The following is a 21,631-nucleotide window of genomic DNA, read 5'->3' on the forward strand; positions in this document are numbered from 1 at the left end:
AGGTGTCAATAACTTCTATGTAATCACAAACTTGAACTGTCAGGTGTTTACAGGTTAACACTTAAACCATGGTTTAAAACATAGAAGTGACCGTTTCCTAAGCAGAATTAAAAAAAAATTCAATATAATCATACACAAGTTATTATTTTGTGTCAAATTATTGATATCTTTAGTAGATTTTTATGTGAAAAGCAAAATAACTGTGAGCAGGTTGTTGTATCTATTAGAATAATAAGCACATTTTAGATTTATTGCAACACTACTTTTGGCTACATCCCTATAATTTGCAGGCAAACGTGAAGCAAAAAGTCGTGACAGTCATGGTGTCACCAGGCGGGCGCAGCAATCTCGGGGATTTGATGAAATGGACCTGATTGATTCAATTAGACTTCTTGGACTCACCTCAACTGCAGCAAGCAGACTGACACCGCCTAAGCCGACGAGGCAGCCATTAACAAATCCCTGCTAAGTGTTTGCCGAGCACTACAGTCAGCACGGCCTCTATCAAATCTATCCACACACACACACACACACACACACACACACACACGCACACGCACACGCACACACACACGCCTGCAGAGTCTGACAATACGTTAAGAGCACATTTAACACACTCAGTAGGCATGAATGTGTGCCATAAAGTAGTACAAACTAATCGCCAGTAGGTCAGGTAATAACTGACACATAAATCTAGTCAACACACTTTGAGCTTAGTGTACGGACAGAATACACAGAAGTGTGTGTGCGCCTTCATGCATGTCTTAATTTTAAAACCCATGATCGTACAGAAAACACTTGTGCATGGATGACAAGGTTACAAAATAAGTTTGGACAAAGAGCTGCGAGCTTAACAGTGCAGTGCTTCTGCACTCATGGGCACTAAGAACAAAACATTCTTAAGCACAGTTGGTATCTCAGTTATGTTGTTTGGCAGCATTGCTCTGCTGCAGCAAAGGAGCAAATGTTCTGTGTGCACAGGAATAAGAAGGAGGAAAGCAGAGAGACACTTTGGATACACCAAAGCCAGATGAAAACACTAAACTGACCAACTGAGTATAGCTTCTAAATATGAATAAAAACTGCACACACATCACATCTGATCTGTCATCATAATGTCCTACAGGCACACCGGGGCTCAGCTGTGTGAGGCTGCACCCTCAAGCTCCTCTTACCAGTCACACCTGTCCCAAGCATCTTAATCGTCAGCTTTTAGAGCACTTTACACACATGGCAGCTTTGGTTGTGAATGTGGTGTGGGGGTGCAGAGTCGGAGGTGTTTAGAGGGTACACACCTGGTTTCACAGTCTTCAGGCGGATGGGCTCCCGAAAGTGCCGGACCACAGCCAGCGTGTCCCGGTTGGTGAGTCCGCTCACCGGAGTGCCATTCACCTCCAGCAGCACGTCCCCGCTGAAGGGAAACCTCCCGACGTGACAAACCAGCGCCTCCGAAACTATGTGTCCGAGGTGCGGGAACTCTCCCAGCTCGGCGCCGCCTCTCACCTCCACCACCGTGATCAGCTCCCCGGAGCCCCCCCACGACACGGTGCACTCCTGGACTTTGGCGGACCAGTGTTTCTTCTTCTTGAGGGTCTTGGACATTGTTGGTTGATTGTTGTAAACCTCAAACAAAAAAAAATAACAAAAAAAAGGAAGTCCAAGAAACGATTGATCGTCAACACTGCTTCTGATCCTAAGACGCAGTGACGCACGGGGAAATCATAGCAGGTTTACAGAAGTTGAGGCAGATTTCTGGTGTTGTATTCCATAATACTTCTCGAAAATATCTTCTATTAGATTTAACTCCTTCAGTTTGCGATCGATCCTTCCATTGATTTACTCGAGCATCACCTGTCTGTGACCGGGATGCGAGATCAGCTGCGTCAGTGTCGCATTGAAGCGGAGAGTGCTGCTTCTGATGCTGGGGGCGTCTGGATCCCACACCCCAGTTCACAGCAGCGAGGACTTAAGAAGCAGCACAAGAAGCAGCAGCGTCCTTCAAACCGTCAAAAAAAAAAAAAAAAGCCCCGATACAACAGAGCAGGACGGATTCTGTGAGCCTCCACACAGTTTTTACGCACCACAAGAGCGCGGAGAAAATATTCCTCTTAAGACTTCCGAGCAAATCGGATAACACTGCCCAAGAAAAAAAGAGTTCAGACTAACGCAAGAAACTTCAAAAAACTGATTTCCAACTGGGGGGAGAAAAAAAAAGATTAGCCAGCTGTTTGGTATCCCTCCGCACTATGACAGGCTCTTCATCCAAACCTTTCCGAAGAGGCAACTTTCCTCTGCGCACCTGTCCTCGTCTCGTACCCTCCTCCCTCACTGTTGACATCAGCAAAGGCAGTCCTTGGAGACGGAAAAACATAGCCTACCTGTCCCTCCTCTGAACCGGGTTGTTATCTGATCCCTTCCACACTCCGAGCTTGAAGCACGGCGTCTGTTTCTCCGTCACGCCCTCTCCCTTCGCTTCTCCAGGGTGCACGGCGGGGATTTTTTTTTTTATTTCTGCTCAAAACCTACACAGCAGCATGAAACAGACGTGATCCGATTAGGCTTCACTCCAGAACTTTTTTTTTTTTTTTTCAAATCTTTTTCCGTGTTGCTTTCCTGATTGAAGAGGCGTGCGGCCAATCAGAGACTGGAGGCCGGTCATACAAGTCTCTACAATGAGCCAATAGTGGCTCTCTAGAGGCGTGTCTTCTTGTGCTTGGGAAGCGCTGGGTTTTGTTTCCATGGTGTGTTTAGTAAGGCGGAGTTCCGGAACACAGTGGGACTCAAAATGTTCATGCAAAGTTCGTAACAGTCCACCTACAGTTTGCGTAAAGTTTGTGGTTATTCTATCTACAGAGAGGAGCAACTTCTTTTTTTAATTTATCTTTTTTGTTGTTGTTCTAGCTCCTACAAAAGTACTTGGAGGACTGCAACCCTCCCTGCACTCAGAGCTCAAGGGAAGGCGACCTGCTCGTGGCGATTTCTTGCACAATAGCTCCCTCTTGTGGTTGTTACACTCAGAGTTTAGCACCACCTGTTACCAAGCACCATCAGAGCCCCCTGTATGAATACATGTATTATGTGTTAGGCTGCCTTTGGGTTTTTAAATTGAATATATTTGCACACGTAGTTGAAAGGCAGCTGTCTGCTTTTTGATTTTATTTCTTATGATTCACTTAGAGCAGAGATTCACAAACTTTTCAGCCCGTAACCCACAATAAAACAGTGCTAGAGACTGTGGACCCCCATTGTCCCTGAAGGTCGTTAAAATATTTAACGTTGCGCACAGCCAACACTGGCATTAGAGCGCCACACAATAGCCCAAAAATCGTAATATTATTTTTGTAATTGATTGGAAGAAAATCTAGAAGCCGAACACACGTGATCTCTTGAGCTAGTTTGTTGTTGTATTTATTTTCCCATTAATAGATAAAATAAGAATATTTGTATATGTTTTTGGAAGGAATCTCATGACCCTCATCTCAGTGTCTTGAGACCCCCCAGGGTGTCTCGACCCCCACTTTGGGAATCACTGACATAGAGCACAAACATACACAGAAGTTTAATGAATTAGAAACAACAAGACTCCAAAAAACCTTCCAGATCCAAACCTTTTGCACACTTTTTCATTTAGTATCTTCATTTGAGTAGTTTTATTTGCACCACGTGCATTCTTCTCTAAGTCCTAACACATCATTGTGAAACTGTTAATCCTGCTGGCAGATTTCCAATAAGCGACCCAAAAACAAACAGATTCTCCCTCATGTAATGGGCATATTATTTCAGTGTTGAGGCAGTGGTGGGTGTGAGTGTGACATCTGTTATGGAGACCATTTCTGGTGATTCGTTAATGATTAACATTCAGTCAACCTTCTTGCGCGGCTCTTCGGTCAGCGCCCTCGCAGGCAGTCAGAGTTGAGGACATTTTCTAAAAACTGCTGATAATAACAGACTTGTTTTGCATTTCTTTTTCTATTTTAGAACATTTTTATGTTTTTCTTTTTTTGCCTGATTTTTCAGTTTTCAGTTACATCGTATCTCGTCTCTACACAGGGTTATATGTCACCGACTTGAGCATCTCATCTGTTGACATGATCTGACATTTCTCCTCATGTGTGAGAAATGTCAGCTGCTCCTCATGGATGTAGCAACGATACCTATCTCTCAATGTGCAGTAAGTTGCATACATGACATTTATTGCATTGCAAAATTGACGTTGTTGCTGATCTTCTGTTTTATACTTCATAAACTTCCAGGTCTGACCCTCTGTTGACTCTGTTAAGTCCCGCCTCAAAACATACTTTTATATGTTAGCATGTGAGTCCTCTGGTCCTGCAGAGGCGGTTTCTCTCAGGTTTTTCTTTTTGTCTTCTTTGTTTTTTCTCTCTGTATTCTCATAGCTGTTGTAACTCTTATGTATTGTTTCTTTTATTCGATGTACAGCACTTTGTTCAGCTGCTGCTGTTTTTAAATGTGCTTTCTAAATGAACGTGACTTGACTTGTTCTTTCACTTCTTGTTTAGCTGAGGAGGCGTCAGGTCCTCTCGCTGTAATTATCATCCCCTGTCTGTTGACTCTGAGCACAGTTTTAGTGGTGGTTCTGATTTTCTGCAGTCTGCACAAGAGCAAACAAAGAGGACAAAGCAACTTAGTGAATTTTACAAACGGTATGCATTGCAATAACTGTATGTGAAGATGAACATGTGTTATTGATTCATCTCTAGCTCACAAAAAAAAACCTGCATAATTTCTTGTGTGTTTGTTTCGCAGGCCAGCAGAGTGTGTCCCTGACTGCATCTTCTGTAAGCACTCCAAAAGTCCAGGCAGCTTTGTCGCCCTGGGAAATCCCCGAGGAGTGTGTTCTCGAGGGACTGGAGTTTTGGCAGACAGGCCGCCTCGGCCCCATTTGTAAAGGTCTGCTGAAGAGGAGAGATGGAGCCTCTTGTGCTGTGGTGGTGAAGTCCCTGCGAGGTACACTGCATACATGTTTCACATTAAGACCAGGATGAGGAAGTTTGATGTTAGGAAAGGGTTCATAAGTGTTTTCAAGGAGAGAGAGAGAGAGGCAAGACAGACATGAAGAGACTGTAAATACATAAAAACAAACATATGAGGTTTCTTAATTTCTCTATTTGTTTTCATTTTAACACAGACCTACAGTGTTGAAGGGCCACATTAAAAAACACAGGCTTACAAGACACTATCATTAATATGTATTTGTAATTTAGGGGCCAGACTAAAGTCTTTTAAGAGCCAGACTAAAGTCTTTTAAGAACCAGACTGAAGTCTTTTAAGAGATGGACTGAAGTCTTTTAAGAACCAGACTGAAGTCTTTTAAGAGCCAGACTGAAGTCTTTTAAGAACCACACTGAAGTCTTTTAAGAGCCAGACTGAAGTCTTTTAAGAACCAGACTGAAGTCTTTTAAGAACCACACTGAAGTCTTTTAAGAACCAGACTGAAGTCTTTTAAGAGATGGACTGAAGTCTTTTAAGAACCAGACTGAAGTCTTTTAAGAGCCAGACTAAAGTCTTTTAAGAGCCAGACTGAAGTCTTTTAAGAGCCAGACTGAAGTCTTTTAAGAGCCAGACTGAAGACTGAAGTCTTTTAAGAGCCAGACTGAAGTCCTTTAAGAGCCAGACTGAAGACTGAAGTCTTTTAAGAGCCAGACTGAAGTCCTTTAAGAACCAGACTGAAGTCTTTTAAGAGCCAGACTGAAGTCTTTTAAGAGATGGACTTAAGTCTTTTAAGAACCAGACTGAAGTCTTTTAAGAGATGGACTGAAGTCTTTTAAGAGATGGACTGAAGTCTTTTAAGAGCCAGACTGAAGTCTTTTAAGAGATGGACTGAAGTCTTTTAAGAGATGGACTGAAGTCTTTTAAGAGCCAGACTGAAGTCTTTTAAGAGCCAGACTGAAGTCTTTTAAGAGATGGACTGAAGTCTTTTAAGAGCCAGACTGAAGTCTTTTAAGAGATGGACTGAAGTCTTTTAAGAGACGGACTGAAGTCTTTTAAGAGCCAGACTGAAGTCTTTTAAGAGACGGACTGAAGTCTTTTAAGAGCCAGACTGAAGTCTTTTAAGAGCGAGCCAGTCCACCAACCGTACAGGTCTGTTCTAACCCTCTGTTAACACCACACAGACGGATCCAACCAGCCTGAAGGGAAGGCGCTGGAGTGGGTCCTCTTCCACGCCACAGTGTGTAAACATGAAAACGTGGTGCAGATGCTCTACTGTCAGACCAAATGTCTGCCAGTGTGTCTCGTCTTAGAGGCCTACAGCCCAGGAAACCTCCTTCACTTCCTCTGGTCTCTCAGAAATGTAATAATTTTTTATAGCCTACATTTTGCTTGAATTCTAACCTGTGTTTGATGATGCAAAAATGCTAAATGTAGTGCATTAACAAAGTATTGCTCTTCCCTCTAGAGGGGTTCAAACAGTGAGGATCCATTTCTGAACTTCTCTGAGAGGTCGGTGTATCTTGTGGCAAAGCAGGTTGCAGCTGGTCTGGTAGGTCATTTTTTTCCTCGAGGAATAATTCCCAAAACACAAACAAATGGAAATGACTTCTAGATGCTATGTTAATCAAGAGATGTCATTCTGTGTACAACATCTTGTGTGCTTTGGGGGAAAAGGTGTGGCGTCCCTTGAATTTGAATGAGAATTTCAGCCACAGATTGATTTGTTTGGCTGTAATTGGCTCCTCCCTCCCTCAGGATTACCTGATGTCGGAGCACAGGCTGGTGCACGGCGATGTTGCTGCCAGGAACATCTTAATTGGCCCGGGCCTCTCCGCTCGGGTGTCTGGGCTCGGGGTGGCATTTGAAGGACGCAGAATGGATCCAGCAGCATTTAGGCAGAGGGCAGCAGAGGTGCCTCTCAAATGGCAGGCTCCGGAGAGGCTCACGATGCAGCTCAGCATCGACAGGAGCGACGTGTAAGGGCAGAGTTATGTCTGAGAAAATGAAAAGCAGACAGAACTAGAAAATGTTGCTTCGTCAACAATGTCATCTCTTTTAGCTTTTGCATGACTAATGCATTTTACAAATGTTATTAAAAATGGGTCACATTGTCCTTTCCCCCATAGGTGGTCATTTGGAATCTTACTGTATGAACTGACTACCTTAGGTAAAGCTGCATGTTCAATAAAACACTTTAAATCAAACATTTTAAAACATAAGTAAATGAACATGTTTCTGCAGTACATGTTACAATTTAGAGTCCTGTGTAACATTCAAAACAGTGTTGTTTCTATCCCAGGTTCTGCTCCATACCCTGAGCTGGAGCCTCTGTCTGTGCTTCCAAAACTGCAGGGGTCTTATCGAATGAAGAGACCAGTGAGCTGTGGAGGACCTTTGTGAGTACACTTACATGGCAATGCAGTAGGGCTGCACGATTTATCGCCTCTGCAATAAACAAATCCCAAAAGTCAAAAAAACAAACACTTTTGATAAAGCATTGCAGTGGTTTCTCACGCAGCATAGTAGGCTACATTGCACCTTTTGGATTGAGGCCTGCAGGGCATAAAGTCCACGTGTTCACACCATTTAGATGCAGTCAGATAAAGCTAAAGCTAACCACCAGCTACCCCCAAATTTATTAGGGCTACAGTATCAAAGGGGGAGAAAACAGGTTTTTTTTAGATTTATTTCGGTCAACACAGGTGTTATATTTAACATGAAGAACAGGAGACAGACAGAAACTGAGTTGTAGCATATATCCACTTTAAAGCCTTTTATAAAGATAACTTATGATAATTATTTACCAAAACCTTTGTGTAAATACTTCAAATGTCCCTTCCAGCACCTGTTGTTACCTTCGTCATCCTTTTTCCTGCTTTTTTAAGTTGGTGTTTAAGCTAACTAGCTAACTAGCTACTTGCTGTAGCTTCCAATGTAACAGCACAAACATTGAACAGGGTAGGCCTATCTTTAATCTGGCTCAAATGCTGATAAAGTTACAACTGTTTTTTATGTGTTTTGAATTCTTTTTGTGTGCTTTTAGATATGACCTGATGAAGTACTGTTGGATGTGGTGCTTCAAAGACCGTCCTCCTTTCTCTGCAATCATAAAGCTGTTGGATTCCTCTCTGCATCTAGCTGCTGCCAAAGACATTTGTGTTCTTGAGGTAATAGACATACCCGAGTATAACAGGAAGGCAGGGCTGCCAAATACTACAAAGACAGATTAACTTCTCAAGTGTGTTTATCTCTGATTGCAACGTAGGCTAACACCTGCTGGATACTTTTTGGATGTGTAACATTGGACAAGTTTAGGGTCAAACGTGGATCATATAATAATCAAAAAGAAAGAGAGTCATTTAATAATCACTTCTTTATTGTCAAAAAGGAACAGACTTATTAACACAGATCTTTTTATTCATTGATATCTTCAGACTTTCATCCTTGCAAAGTACAGTGTATGTATCTGTAAAGCTGTTGGCATGCATCCATTACTGTGACTCTGAAAACCAAAACACCCACACAGGAAAGCTTGATGCACTGTTCAATGGACTAAGAACATGTATTTTCAGTGCTGCAGATTTATTTAACAACCGTTTCTAAAAAGGTCAATACATTTGTATCAACTGTGGCTTGAGTTTTTATCAGAACTATTTAGGAATATCTCATTTTTTGATCATCTATGAATATCTGCTCTATCATAGTTCTTTAAGGGAGCCTCATACACTTCTAACACTTTGTGTTATTGCTTATAGAGGCTTTGAATCCGTATTATAAAATATGTACGTTCACACAAGAGACGAGTGATGCCACAAAGGTGTCCTTGATAAAAGTGCTTGTCTACAAAATAAAAGTGAATACTGGCCATAGTGAAGTGCAAACACACTTTTATCCTCTCCTGTCTTGTCCTTTTTTAAGTTTCAACACTACTTCTAATAGTGGCGCATTTCTGAACACAGCCAACATAAACTACAATACAACACATGTGCTGCAGCTATGTTTAATCACTAGGTGGCAGTAAATGCAAGCTTTGCAGCTCGGGATGTGCTCTTATCAAAGGTCAATTACACAAAAATCAAAGCAAACAAATGAAAATACTGCTGCAGAGTATTGAGGAGTTGAAACATCCCGTTGCATCTGAGTCCACCTTAGTCACTGATGTCAACTACTGCAGACAAGTGAGAGGATTACGAGATAGGGTGGTATTCCAGTGTTGTAATACTATTTTAACTGCAATGCCTCTTAAAACAGGGACAAACTCATAGCATGACTGAATAAAAAATAAAAGATATATGAAACTCTATCACAATTCTTTTTTTTTTTCTTTTTTTTACATCTTGTTAAAAGGCTATCAGTCTATAAAGCTAAACAAATTAAAAGTCCCTTATTCACAGAAGCCAGAAGTGGCTAAGTTTATGTTCTTATTGAGCTTATTTTAGGCTACATTCAAATTGATGATCCAACAATAGCAGTCTTTATTTGATGAATCACGTTTGGATTTTTCCTGCTTTAATTTGCTTTAAAGAAAAGCTCCAGCAAAAAGTGGGGATTGGAGGGAGCTGGCATCCTGACCTAAATCTTGGGACATGATAGTTTTACACAAAACTGGTTGTAGTGTTGTGTGAGTGCCATTACAGTGTTAGTGACTATCAAGAAATGACATTGGACTTTTGATGTTGAAGAAGCTGCTTTAAAATCCTGTTGAAAAGTCATAATTTTAAGTAAATTATGACTCACAAGGACTTTAAATGACAGTGGTCATTTCCTGTATGATTAAAAAAAACTAAAAAAATCCAAATTCGCAGCAATGACAAATCCAAGCTGTAATTTCCTATGAAATAATCTTTTTTTGATATTATGCGGTGAGAATTTGATGCCCCCGGACATTGTTTTAAGATTGGATTAATATTGAAGAAAGGAGATTTGATGAAAATTCAGTGTTTAGAACAAGCCATCCAAGCCCTTGATTCAGTGAAAATGCAAAACAGACTTGTATGGAGGACAATCCTAAACAGCAACATTAAAATGCTCCTCTCAATCCTCACTCTTCTGTCTGGGTTTCTGGGAGCAAATGTTCACCAGTGTTTTAGCTTGGATCCTCCAAAGCAGAAGAGAGCAGCTACCGTCTGAAGCCTCCATTTACCCACGATGGGCCCAAAAGTTAACCTTTTCAGGGTGTTTCAGACAAAGCTCACACCCCCTTTCTACACTTTTCTGTTCCAAATGGATGTCGGGAACAAGATGTAAGAGACTGACCACAGCAGGTAGTACACACACGCAGGGGGGAAGGAAGAGCAGAACACCATGATGACACCTAGAAACACAAGAAAAAAAGAAAATTAGTGTCAAAGCCCTGAAAAATAACACCTGTAATCAACAAACCTCTCTGTGACGTTTACACTATGACTTACTCAACAACAGTCTACAGCCATGTAGCAGCACTATAACACCGCACATACGTTATGCACAGCAGTGATTTGACTTTTGTGGACATAAGATACGTACATGTTTCCAATGGTCATGGCCAAGCTACTTGTAAAATATAATGAGCTAAGCTACTAGTTACTCTACACGTAATGTCACTACACTAAAGATAACACCTGGAGAAATGTAAGAAGCTAAGCTACAGCAACACAGCAAGACTAGCTTGCTAGATTTAAGCTATTTTCATTTATCACACATATTTATTATCCTTCTTATTTAACCAATCTAGGTCCAAGTCAATGTTTTTGTTTGTATTAAACTGCTCTGTACTAAAACGATGACCTTTATCTACAGTTGTTGAACCTGTCTGTCTGCTTTTATGTTTTTTTTTTCTCTTGCTATCTCTTGGTTTGCATTTTTTTTAATTCTTGGACGTCTGCTCTTAAAGGTGCTATAAAAGATAAACTTTGCTTGCTTATATACTGAGGCTTTTCGGCCACCAACTGAAAATTAACCCAATGGCCCTGTGATAGAGGTAATTGAACAACTGTTTTAATTTAAGTCAATCAATGTGGTTTGACATACAAGTCTTTTTAATATGTTGAAATGTTTCTGTGACAGCCAAAGCAATCTTTATCTTAATCTTGGAATGTTTCTGTGACAGCCAAAGCAATCTTTATCTTAATCTTTCTGTTGAGTAAAGAGTCTAAGAACAAGTCCATAAACTGGTTAATAAACAAAATCAACATTGCACAAAAAGTAAGGAAATTTGTGTTTGGTAGATTATTTCTTTGTTGTAACGATGCTTCTTGGCAATAAATCTTATACCGTTGGAAAGCCTATTTATTTCCATTTTAAATGGTGCCACATTTGTAAGGAACATACATTTGTGGGATAAGCAGCAGAGCAGAGTATGTGGGTTGCACCCATGAAAAACCTGCCAAATCTTCTCTGCCAATGCCACACAGCTTTTGGTGGAGGCAGTGTGATGGTGTGGGGCGGAATCTCCCTCACTGGAAAAACAAGGCTTGTCATCATTGGAGGCAATCTCAATGCAAGTGGATATTGAGATGAGATTCTGCAACCAGTGCCAATCCCATATCTCCACAGTCTGGCACTGACCAAGAAATGTCAACTTGTTGGTTGTGCCAGAGGACAAGTCAGGTGATCACCAAATCATCATAACAACTGAATAGGAACTTTTGTCTCAATCCACAGAGTACTGGAAGGGCACTCAATGGATTGGGACGGCCCATAAATGACAACATAAGTGAAGACTCATGGAGAACAGTCAGACGATGACCAAATGGATGGTGATTCATCTTCAAGGCACCACAAATACCTCTTCAAAGTTACAGATTAATCCTCCCAAGGGTTGATGAAAAATGTCAGTCTTCTCCAAATTGGTAGGCTGATCAACAAACATTACACTCTTGATAGAAATCCTGCTAGCATGGCTGTCTGTTTGGAAACAGTGTACGGGGACTTCAGTTGATTTCTCTGAGAAACTAGGACCCTTCACATTCAGACAGCTGGCCTGACCTGGATCAGGTTGGGTGTCGAAGACCAATGGCAATTGCAAATTAGATTGGCAATGCCAGACTCAAATGACATTAAAATTCATTGCATTCCATCAACAACAGTAACACCCTCAATTTCCATTTCATTGGCAAATGAGTCAAAGCCTTGACTTGTAAAACGGAAACTATCTTTACAGTTAAAAACCCTTACCCCCCAAAGATGCTCAATGTTGTATCTGAAAACTCATTTAGAAAAAAAACCTTTTTGGGAAGAATTTCTACTGAATCATCAGCTCTCTTCTTAAGTTATTATTCTCGACAGCTACGCTATTCCTTGTCAGGCAAGATGTATATGAAAACAGGATGTTCAAATAGCTTTACCTCCAGCGTAGACTACTTTCTTCCAGGCCTGGGACTCCAGCACTCTGTCATGGGGATAAAAGTTCTGACTGATCATAAAGGGAATCATGGCCACTGCGATAACACCGCACATACGTTATGCACAGCAGTGATTTGACTTTTGTGGACATAAGATACGTACATGTTTCCAATGGTCACGGCCAAGCTACTTGTAAAATATAATGAGCTAAGCTACTAGTTACTCTACACGTAATGTCACTACACTAAAGATAACACCTGGAGAAATGTAAGAAGCTAAGCTACAGCAACACAGCAAGACTAGCTTGCTAGATTTAAGCTATTTTCATTTATCACACATATTTATTATCCTTCTTATTTAACCAATCTAGGTCCAAGTCAATGTTTTTGTTTGTATTAAACTGCTCTGTACTAAAACGATGACCTTTATCTACATTTGTTGAACCTGTCTGTCTGCTTTTATGTTTTTTTTTTTCTCTTGCTATCTCTTGGTTTGCATTTTTTTTAATTCTTGGACGTCTGCTCTTAAAGGTGCTATAAAAGATCAACTTTGCTTGCTTATATACTGAGGCTTTTCGGCCACCAACTGAAAATTAACCCAATGGCCCTGTGATAGAGGTAATTGAACAACTGTTTTAATTTAAGTCAATCAATGTGGTTTGACATACAAGTATTTTTAATATGTTGAAATGTTTCTGTGACAGCCAAAGCAATCTTTATCTTAATCTTGGAATGTTTCTGTGACAGCCAAAGCAATCTTTATCTTAATCTTGGAATGTTTCTGTGACAGCCAAAGCAATCTTTATCTTAATCTTTCTGTTGAGTAAAGAGTCTAAGAACAAGTCCATAAACTGGTTAATAAACAAAATCAACATTGCACACAAAGTAAGGAAATTTGTGTTTGGTAGATTATTTCTTTGTTGTAACGATGCTTCTTGGCAATAAATCTTATACCGTTGGAAAGCCTATTTATTTCCATTTTAAATGGTGCCACATTTGTAAGGAACATACATTTGTGGGATAAGCAGCAGAGCAGAGTATGTGGGTTGCACCCATGAAAAACCTGCCAAATCTTCTCTGCCAATGCCACACAGCTTTTGGTGGAGGCAGTGTGATGGTGTGGGGCGGAATCTCCCTCACTGGAAAAACAAGGCTTGTCATCATTGGAGGCAATCTCAATGCAAGTGGCTATTGAGATGAGATTCTGCAACCAGTGCCAATCCCATATCTCCACAGTCTGGCACTGACCAAGAAATGTCAACTTGTTGGTTGTGCCAGAGGACAAGTCAGGTGATCACCAAATCATCATAACAACTGAATAGGAACTTTTGTCTCAATCCACAGAGTACTGGAAGGGCACTCAATGGATTGGGACGGCCCATAAATGACAACATAAGTGAAGACTCATGGAGAACAGTCAGACGATGACCAAATGGATGGTGATTCATCTTCAAGGCACCACAAATACCTCTTCAAAGTTACAGATTAATCCTCCCAAGGGTTGATGAAAAATGTCAGTCTTCTCCAAATTGGTAGGCTGATCAACAAACATTACACTCTTGATAGAAATCCTGCTAGCATGGCTGTCTGTTTGGAAACAGTGTACGGGGACTTCAGTTGATTTCTCTGAGAAACTAGGACCCTTCACATTCAGACAGCTGGCCTGACCTGGATCAGGTTGGGTGTCGAAGACCAATGGCAATTGCAAATTAGATTGGCAATGCCAGACTCAAATGACATTAAAATTCATTGCATTCCATCAACAACAGTAACACCCTCAATTTCCATTTCATTGGCAAATGAGTCAAAGCCTTGACTTGTAAAACGGAAACTATCTTTACAGTTAAAAACCCTTACCCCCCAAAGATGCTCAATGTTGTATCTGAAAACTCATTTAGAAAAAAAACCTTTTTGGGAAGAATTTCTACTGAATCATCAGCTCTCTTCTTAAGTTATTATTCTCGACAGCTACGCTATTCCTTGTCAGGCAAGATGTGTATGAAAACAGGATGTTCAAATAGCTTTACCTCCAGCGTAGACTACTTTCTTCCAGGCCTGGGACTCCAGCACTCTGTCATGGGGATAAAAGTTCTGACTGATCATAAAGGGAATCATGGCCACTGCGATGACCCGCAGTAAGACCAGGTTTCCCCCTGACAGCAGAGAGGCACTGGACAAGATGGCTGAGGAGTAGATGCAGGGCAGGCCGCGGTACATGAATGGTATTCCTAAGGACCGATCAAGAAATACTTTTATGTGAATTAAACATCAAACAACATAATCAAACATCAAATAACACTTCACTTTGGAACTTACCACTTGAGAAGAAACAGAGGCGGACAAACACGGACAGGACATAGCACACGCACAGGATGTTGTCGAGCAGGTCGGATGTCCTCAGGAGCAATGACGTGGCAATTCCGAAGGTTGTAAAGTCAGCAAAATCATCAAGCTTTGCACCTGAACATGAACAAGCAAAATGTGAATCATCACATAGAGCTCATAGTGCCTATTAACCCACTGTAACATTGTGTTGGCAGAATAGAGGCCTGCCAGTGGTCCCTAAAGTCTGCTAACGTAGCCTTGAACTATTAGGCCCCTCTCCTGCTAAAACTTCTACCAGTTTAAGGTCTTTAGGGTCTTTAAGTTTTTCCTTGCCACATTTGACAAGTGTTTACTCATTGGTGGACTGAGTAAAGTTTCTGTTTGAATAATGAGAGTACAGTCTACATTTACCCCTACACCTTTAAGGTGTTGTGAAATCATTTTAGTTGTGATTTGGTGCTGTGCAGATGAACAAGATTGACTGACAAATGTGGCTCTCGAAAGGAGATACGGATCATTTTTCTGATGGACTCCTACCAATTCATGAATGTGCAAACTGTCCTATTATTAGAATCATTTCAATCCCCCAGTGCCTTTGTTGTGAGTTTACATTCCATCAAAGCCAGAGTAGATACGTTATCATCTCCAGCACTGTCACTGCCAGTGTTACTGGCATGTGACCGTGGGTATTGTGCAAGCGCAAAAAATCTCCAAGTGGAAATTTCAGTGTCAGCCCATTCTATAAACAACATTCTCCACTGCCATGTCCCTTTATCCCTCAGGAACACGGAGCATGTTTTCATGAGAACGATGGGATCCAGGCCACTGCTAAAATGAACGAGGTGGAATTCCACAGCCCAGGGTCAACAATTTTAGCTATTTCAGATATGCAGAGAACCTAAAGCGATGGGATAAAATAGACAATTGGAGCATGAGCCTGTGGAATTAGGCTGCTTAATCAGAAAGTGATTGTTCAGTTGACAAAAATACATTGGGGGGCACAACAACATCCACCTGCAAAGTCATGCAGAAAAAAACACGCCGGGACACAAAAGCCCTCTGAAATGTGCAGCCAGTGATGTATTGCGATGCACCTGTGAGCTATTTTAGGCTACGCGGGAAGAGGGAACTTTCCTGCTAGAAAACACTTTTAAACAGTGCTTTGTGCCTATTTATTTACCTCAAACTACATTATTGTGATAGAAAAATAAGCCAAGTAAGTGACTTATAAGGCCTCCAGGAATTCAGCTTGAAATCTTAAAAATGCATATATCAAAGTTGAGTCTCTAAAATTCTTGTGAAATAAACATTTATAACTCTTGAAAATTGAGTTCAAAAAAGGTTTGATTCGTGTAAGTCAGTATCAGGGAGGGAAGCAGAAGGACATCTAAAATTATTCTTTTTTCCCCATCGGTTCATGAATGGTGAGTAACATATTGCTTTGCTATCCCTATCATAGTTAGCGGTAAGTATATTCACACAACGTTAGCTGAGATGACCTCATTTGTTCTGTAAAGCTTTAAATGTGCTGAAGGTCAGGTTAGCTAGCATGACTCAAGTCCCATCAGTGGAACGGTAGCTCAACAACAGCTCTCACTCATCTTCAAGGGCAGCTGGAAGTAGACAGCTGCTAGTAACACCTGTGGCTGCAATTACGGCAAACTACGGTGCAAAACTGCAGTTCCTCAAGTGTCCACTTGAGGCTGGCTCCAAGAAACCCGGAAGTCATGTAGACGCCCCATTTTTACAGCAGAAATGACCATGTTTACAGCCTGGTACAAAAAACGATTTTGGTCTGATTAGTCTTTATAGGCACACAGTACGGCGGATGAATCAGATGAAGATATGAGTTATGCATAGACCTGATAAGACAGACAGGCGCAATGTAACGATTTGTCAAAAGGTTTAAAAACCTGCCTCAGCTCCAGCTCTTAGCCTGTCGTTAGGCTGACTGAAAGAGGAGACCGAATTTCCAGCATGGCGACCGCCATGCTCGGGCTTCCAAAGCCTACTGCAGTAACAGATGGGTGACGCAACCATTAATATTTACAATCTATGGTAATTACTTGTGGCTGTTAATATTCACTAATGGACTTTTGTAAATGTTGTAAACAGCCTATAGCTGCCGTCTGAATACTCTTGTGATTTGTGAGTTAGTTCCACGGTTTTCATAAGATTATCTGGGCCCAGCCTCAATTCAAACCCAATATCAGAAAGTTAATGACAATATTTGGAATTCTGATCAAAACAACATTTTCATACATTTCTATGCAGACTATGATTAACATAACATCCTAGCTGTTGGAAGGCTATTGTGGATCTGGCTTTTGCTTGGTTTTAAGAGGACACAACAAGGCTGTGGCTGATTTGATTAATCTCAGATAGCATAACATAAAACATGTATTATCATTCTTTGGGGACTTTGTAAGACTGTCCAGCGTCTTTCAGCTGCAGAGTTTCCTTTCATTGGTTCCATTTGTTTCTGACTTTGTGTTGCCAAATGAGCAAGTTCAGACAAAGGCCTATGCAGCGAGCCCTGCCAACAACCCTGTTAATGTTTATCTCTGGTAAGAGCTATTGACCAAAACAGTCCACTTACCCAGTGCAGAGCAGGCACCAAGTCGCCTGGCAACTGCTCCATCAGCCAAGTCCAGCAGGTAGCCAATCAGGACAAGCCAACATGCAGCATGGTGGTGCCTGTTCAAAAACAGCAGCGTTTGGTTTAGCTGTTTGAAGACAGCAACCCATTAAGAAGGGTGGGGTAGTTGCTATTTTCCACCAATTGAAAAGGGATAAATCTAGAAAGTTTGAGGCTTGTCGCAACCAATTATTTGTCCAAATAATCCTCAAGTGTGCGTTGTCAACGCCTTTATATTACTGCTCCCTATCAAGTTGGTTCTCCTATCTTGACGGCCCCACATCGAGCTGCTTCTGACAGAATACCCAGAATAGCCTTTGAGAGTGAGCAGACCAGGAAGTGTCACTGACCGAATTTTGTGTACTTTCACAGCTGACACGCATGGCAACACAACTGTGCTGCCATATTAGGTTAACCCTAACCCACATTCAATTGATTGCCACTTAGGTATAGATTTTGTCCATGCCATTGATAAGGCACACTAATGTTTCAGATCGTAAAATCCGATAATGGTGTGTTCACTCACCCGTTGAGACTGCTGAGAATGGAGGCCATGCCCATGACCATGTTGGCGATCGACAAAGCATTGGCTGCATTTTTACGTGCAAACTCCTTGATCTGGAGTCCTGTGGATTGATCACTCAGAAAAAGCTTGCCTGTGCAGTGGAAGAGACCTGAGACCAAACAACAGCAGGAGTACACATGTTGGTTAGGTAAGCATCCCACGCTGTGGTTTAAGAAGCTAAAGGCTAAAAACCTACAATGTTTTGGTGACTTTACCTGCTGGCCGTTTGATCAATTTTTGTGAATAGGAATAGTTTACTGATTTTAATCCCAGTTTGGATCAAACCACATTTTGCGTGAGAGAAAAATATGCAATTGGTCTTAATTCTTATCAGTCGTGACTGAATAATATTTTACTGCAATGTAGATGGAATCCATACAGTAGATTAATGTAGCATATAATGTTTGTTTCTACTGTTTTATCCTATTTAATGAAAAAAACAAAACATTTCTAATTGGTTCCCCCGTCTTATGTAAAGAAGAATCACTTACCAAGACGTATGGGACCAAGGCCGAGCTTATGATACATTCATCCAGTTTCAGATCACTAAAATGCATTTTTGATACTGTACATTCATAAGTCAAACAAAGGTTTGCAGCGTTCAGCATGCAAAAAAAATATAGATTACTTTACTTTGTAGCATTAATTTATGTCCGTCTACACAACAAACACATTATACATATTTTAACTGTTGTGAAAAAATAGCCACAATAGCATGCATTACAATTATATTTATATAATGATCAAATATTTGCCAAAAGAAACATGTCAAAAATAGATAGTGTAAAAGGATACATTGTGAACTGTTAGCAGCGTGATCTCGCCAGGGGGGAAATAAACACTGATGTGGGAGGGGGGCGGGGGAGGGGGCAGCTATGAACATAGGGGACTAACACCACTGGCTAAAGTGAGAGTGAGTTGGACCTAGTGCATTGACACATACCAGACGTGAGATCAATTAGCCTGTTAGCATAGCACATCTATAAATACCACTGTAGCCCCGACTTTAATGGAGATTTTGCCGTTTAATTTATCTATCTCTCTCTTTTTTTTTTTTACAATACACATTTTATATACAAACACCAAAAACATAGGCGGTTAATGCCAATAGGGATGGCTTTGCTGAGCCATATGTTTGCTCGAATTGCAATTAGTCATTTGATAGGTTTGGTGTCTGTCCCGACAAAGCTGTGATGTTTTTTTTAACGAAGCCAAACAAAGACGTATTTGTTTGTTTTGTTTTGTCTGCCTCCTCTCCTCGGAGTTCATTACTTTCTCTCAAGTCATAGTACTGTCCAAGACAGAATGCACAGAAAAGAGACCTGCAAAATTTAAATGTTTGTTTTTAAATGTTGCAGTATAGCAACCCTTAAAGTGTTTTTTCACCCTGAACTTCCTGTGATTCCAAAGCCAGGCGAGTTCAAGAGACTCTTCATCTGAAAGAAAACAGCGCATCAGACACAGCAACAAGCCAACAATCACTTACATGTTTACTTAACAGCATGCCTTTTTACTCACTACCTGGCATTCAAATTATATCTCATACATGTTCATGGGAAAACACATCAATTACTGGAGATAACTGTAGGCCCCTTTTCAATGGCGATTTTAGAGTCTGATGGGGCCCAAGGCAAAAAATTTACAGGGGGGCCCCTCCAACCAGCATTCATCACTATTATGTTGTAAAAAATAATCATTTTCCAAATTTCACATTAGTATTATTTTCAAAATGTAATTATCAAAACAATAAAAAAAACACATAACTTCAAATATTTACCTTTAAAAATGTTGCTCTATGAAAAAGAGCAGTCAGTCATTTACTTTTATACTTGTCAGTATCCGCTCCACTTACCCCTGTCTTGCTTTCTTTTTTCTCACCCAGGTGGATACTTCCTCTTTGTGACTTTCATTGACAAACTTAGGTTTTCACAGGAATAATGCTTAGCTGCGCAATGAGAGTGAGTGCTGTCAGATAGGGCCCCCTTAGGGAGGTTTCCTGATTTCATTGCAAACTGTTGCCATTTGGAGCCACTGCTGTGGTTTCAAGTTTGTCAGCCCTTGGGGGCCACCTACTGGCCTGGGGCCCAAAGTAGTAGTGCCTGCCTTGCCTGTTGATAAGCAGCACCTCTGCCTCTTTCATATATTCACAAGGCTGTGTTTTCAAAGTTAATGATCTGATATGTTTTTTTTTTTTTTTTTTTTTTTTTTTTTTTTACTGTTAATGAATAACTGAGAGACACAAGTCTGCGGGGTTGCAGATTGATACTCTAACCTCTTCATTGTCGGGCCAATGTTAAAAAGAGGGCAATACACAGTCTATTTCAAGAAGGTCACTAATTCTGGATTGCTCGCTATGATAAGTACAAAGCATGATGGGAAGATACTTGTTACGTAAAACCCTGCAATGCTGGGTTCTATGTACGGTGACCATTAAAAAGACTTAATGAAAAACAAGGGAAACAGTTTATGATGGGGATTATCTGAAGTGAACTAATTGGAAAATGTAAAACACATATCAGATGTGACTATGTATTCTGATTCTAAGATAAAGGAAACATTCCAAAAAACAGATTAAGGTTGTTGTCCTGCCTAATTCGATCCCAGCAGATCACTGGGCTTTAATCTCTGCCACCCATGCCCATTTAGAGGTACATTAATCCAGATTATAAAATAAGACTGAGGACCAAGAACCTACCGGAGGATGAACTGAGGAGGATCATGATTTTCTCTGGCCCACAAACAAAAGCTGTAATATAAACAATAAGAGATGAATAATACAAAAGCTCACGGTAATGACATTAAATTGCATATAAGACACATTTAAAAAATCTGACACTTAATAAATCAAGCCTTGCCTTATTTTTTCTGGATTTCTTCCGGTTTTAATCAGCAGTCTAATTAACACGTGTATGAGTCATGTGCCATAGCAACCCCTCCTGATTCCTTCTTTGTCTCTGACACTATGGAAAGCCTTCACTACATGTGAAATTCCAAATAGGCCCTACATAGCTTTAGCAAACTGTAGTAAGACGTATTCAGCCATGGAAGCTTATTTATGCACCCCCCAAACAGGTTTTTTTGGAATAATTGGTGACAATGCCTCGTTAACCACTTGTTGTGTTACACTTTACAGCTGCTCAGCGTGACGCTACATGCGCCACACTCTCTCCTCAGCAAGCACTGCCTTCTCCCTACAAATAACTGTAGGGCTGAATATCCCTCCAACACAGGAAGGAAAAATAACGACAACGTGATATGCACGGGCGAATACATTAAGCTTTAAAACACCGAAGATTTCTATATAAAAGGCTGGAAAAAAAACAGGAAAAAAAAAAAAAAAAAACGATGCAACTGCGTCACAACCAAATGAGCAAATAAACGCAAAACATGCATCTGTTTTATTCTAAAACACGCAGGCCATGTTTTTTTTTTTATTTGTAGATATATGCACCCAACACACAAAATGCATCTCATCTTACCTGATGGGACCTCCAAAGACTACAAAATCCAGAAAATTCCAGTGAATGAGACTGCTATAAACAAGCACGTAGCCTACACACAATAGATATTTCTGTTTCCTTTTTTCCACTCAGAACAATTTAGCTTTGTTGTCTTGTCTTGCTCACGTATTAAAGAGTTGCTACGCAGTGAACTGAACACAACAGCATTTACCTGTCAACTTCACAGCCGCTATTCAGCGCGTCCTTTATAAAGACCAAGGATAAACCCGAATGATGAGAGCGACCCATCCGGGTATTTTGCCCAAAACGATGCCGGCTCCGCCCCCCACATGATGACAACAGCCCATCTAAATGAACGGCGCTAAAT

At 40.8% G+C, this 21,631-nt stretch overlaps 3 protein-coding genes across 9 annotated transcripts in view; 1 reads left to right on the forward strand and 2 right to left on the reverse strand.

Annotated features, from left to right (window-relative positions):
* The window catches only part of magi3a (membrane associated guanylate kinase, WW and PDZ domain containing 3a), a 136,372-nt gene extending 133,822 nt beyond the window's left edge, over positions 1-2,550 (reverse strand). For all 4 annotated transcript variants that reach the window (XM_061057957.1, XM_061057956.1, XM_061057960.1 and 1 more), the window contains exon 1: positions 1,296-2,550. In XM_061057957.1, the coding sequence (XP_060913940.1) occupies positions 1,296-1,602 (307 nt within the window). In that variant the 5' untranslated portion in view covers positions 1,603-2,550. The remainder of the gene's footprint in view (positions 1-1,295) is intronic.
* A 737-nt stretch (positions 2,551-3,287) lies between these two features.
* Positions 3,288-8,842, forward strand: si:ch73-206d17.1 (tyrosine-protein kinase STYK1). 2 transcript variants are annotated; one of them, XM_061057969.1, is made up of 9 exons: positions 3,288-4,171; positions 4,584-4,664; positions 4,768-4,968; positions 6,135-6,313; positions 6,419-6,502; positions 6,709-6,929; positions 7,080-7,120; positions 7,253-7,349; positions 7,997-8,842. In XM_061057969.1, the coding sequence occupies exons 1-9, from the start codon at positions 4,120-4,122 to the stop codon at positions 8,181-8,183; spliced, it is 1,143 nt and encodes a 380-aa protein (XP_060913952.1). In that variant the 5' UTR covers positions 3,288-4,119; the 3' UTR covers positions 8,184-8,842. The 2 variants fall into 2 exon arrangements, with proteins under 2 accessions (XP_060913952.1, XP_060913950.1); XM_061057967.1 differs by having other exon boundaries at positions 3,289-4,171; positions 4,521-4,664.
* On the reverse strand, positions 8,309-21,582 carry tmem269 (transmembrane protein 269). 3 transcript variants are annotated; one of them, XM_061057972.1, is made up of 7 exons: positions 21,283-21,558; positions 20,499-20,549; positions 17,765-17,912; positions 17,200-17,297; positions 14,592-14,735; positions 14,303-14,503; positions 8,309-10,267 (listed from the first exon to the last, which is right to left on the reverse strand). In XM_061057972.1, exons 2-7 carry the CDS (start codon positions 20,521-20,523, stop codon positions 10,158-10,160), a joined length of 726 nt encoding a protein of 241 aa, XP_060913955.1. In that variant the 5' UTR covers positions 20,524-20,549; positions 21,283-21,558; the 3' UTR covers positions 8,309-10,157. The 3 variants fall into 3 exon arrangements, with proteins under 3 accessions (XP_060913955.1, XP_060913953.1, XP_060913954.1); XM_061057970.1 differs by lacking the exon at positions 8,309-10,267 and having other exon boundaries at positions 13,182-14,503; positions 21,283-21,355; positions 21,476-21,582; XM_061057971.1 differs by lacking the exon at positions 8,309-10,267 and having other exon boundaries at positions 13,182-14,503; positions 21,476-21,581.
* Between the last annotated feature and the right edge of the window lie 49 nt (positions 21,583-21,631).

Source organism: Labrus mixtus, chromosome 15 (assembly GCF_963584025.1).
Source record: "Labrus mixtus chromosome 15, fLabMix1.1, whole genome shotgun sequence".
In the NCBI taxonomy this organism is placed as follows: Eukaryota; Metazoa; Chordata; class Actinopteri; order Labriformes; family Labridae; genus Labrus; species Labrus mixtus.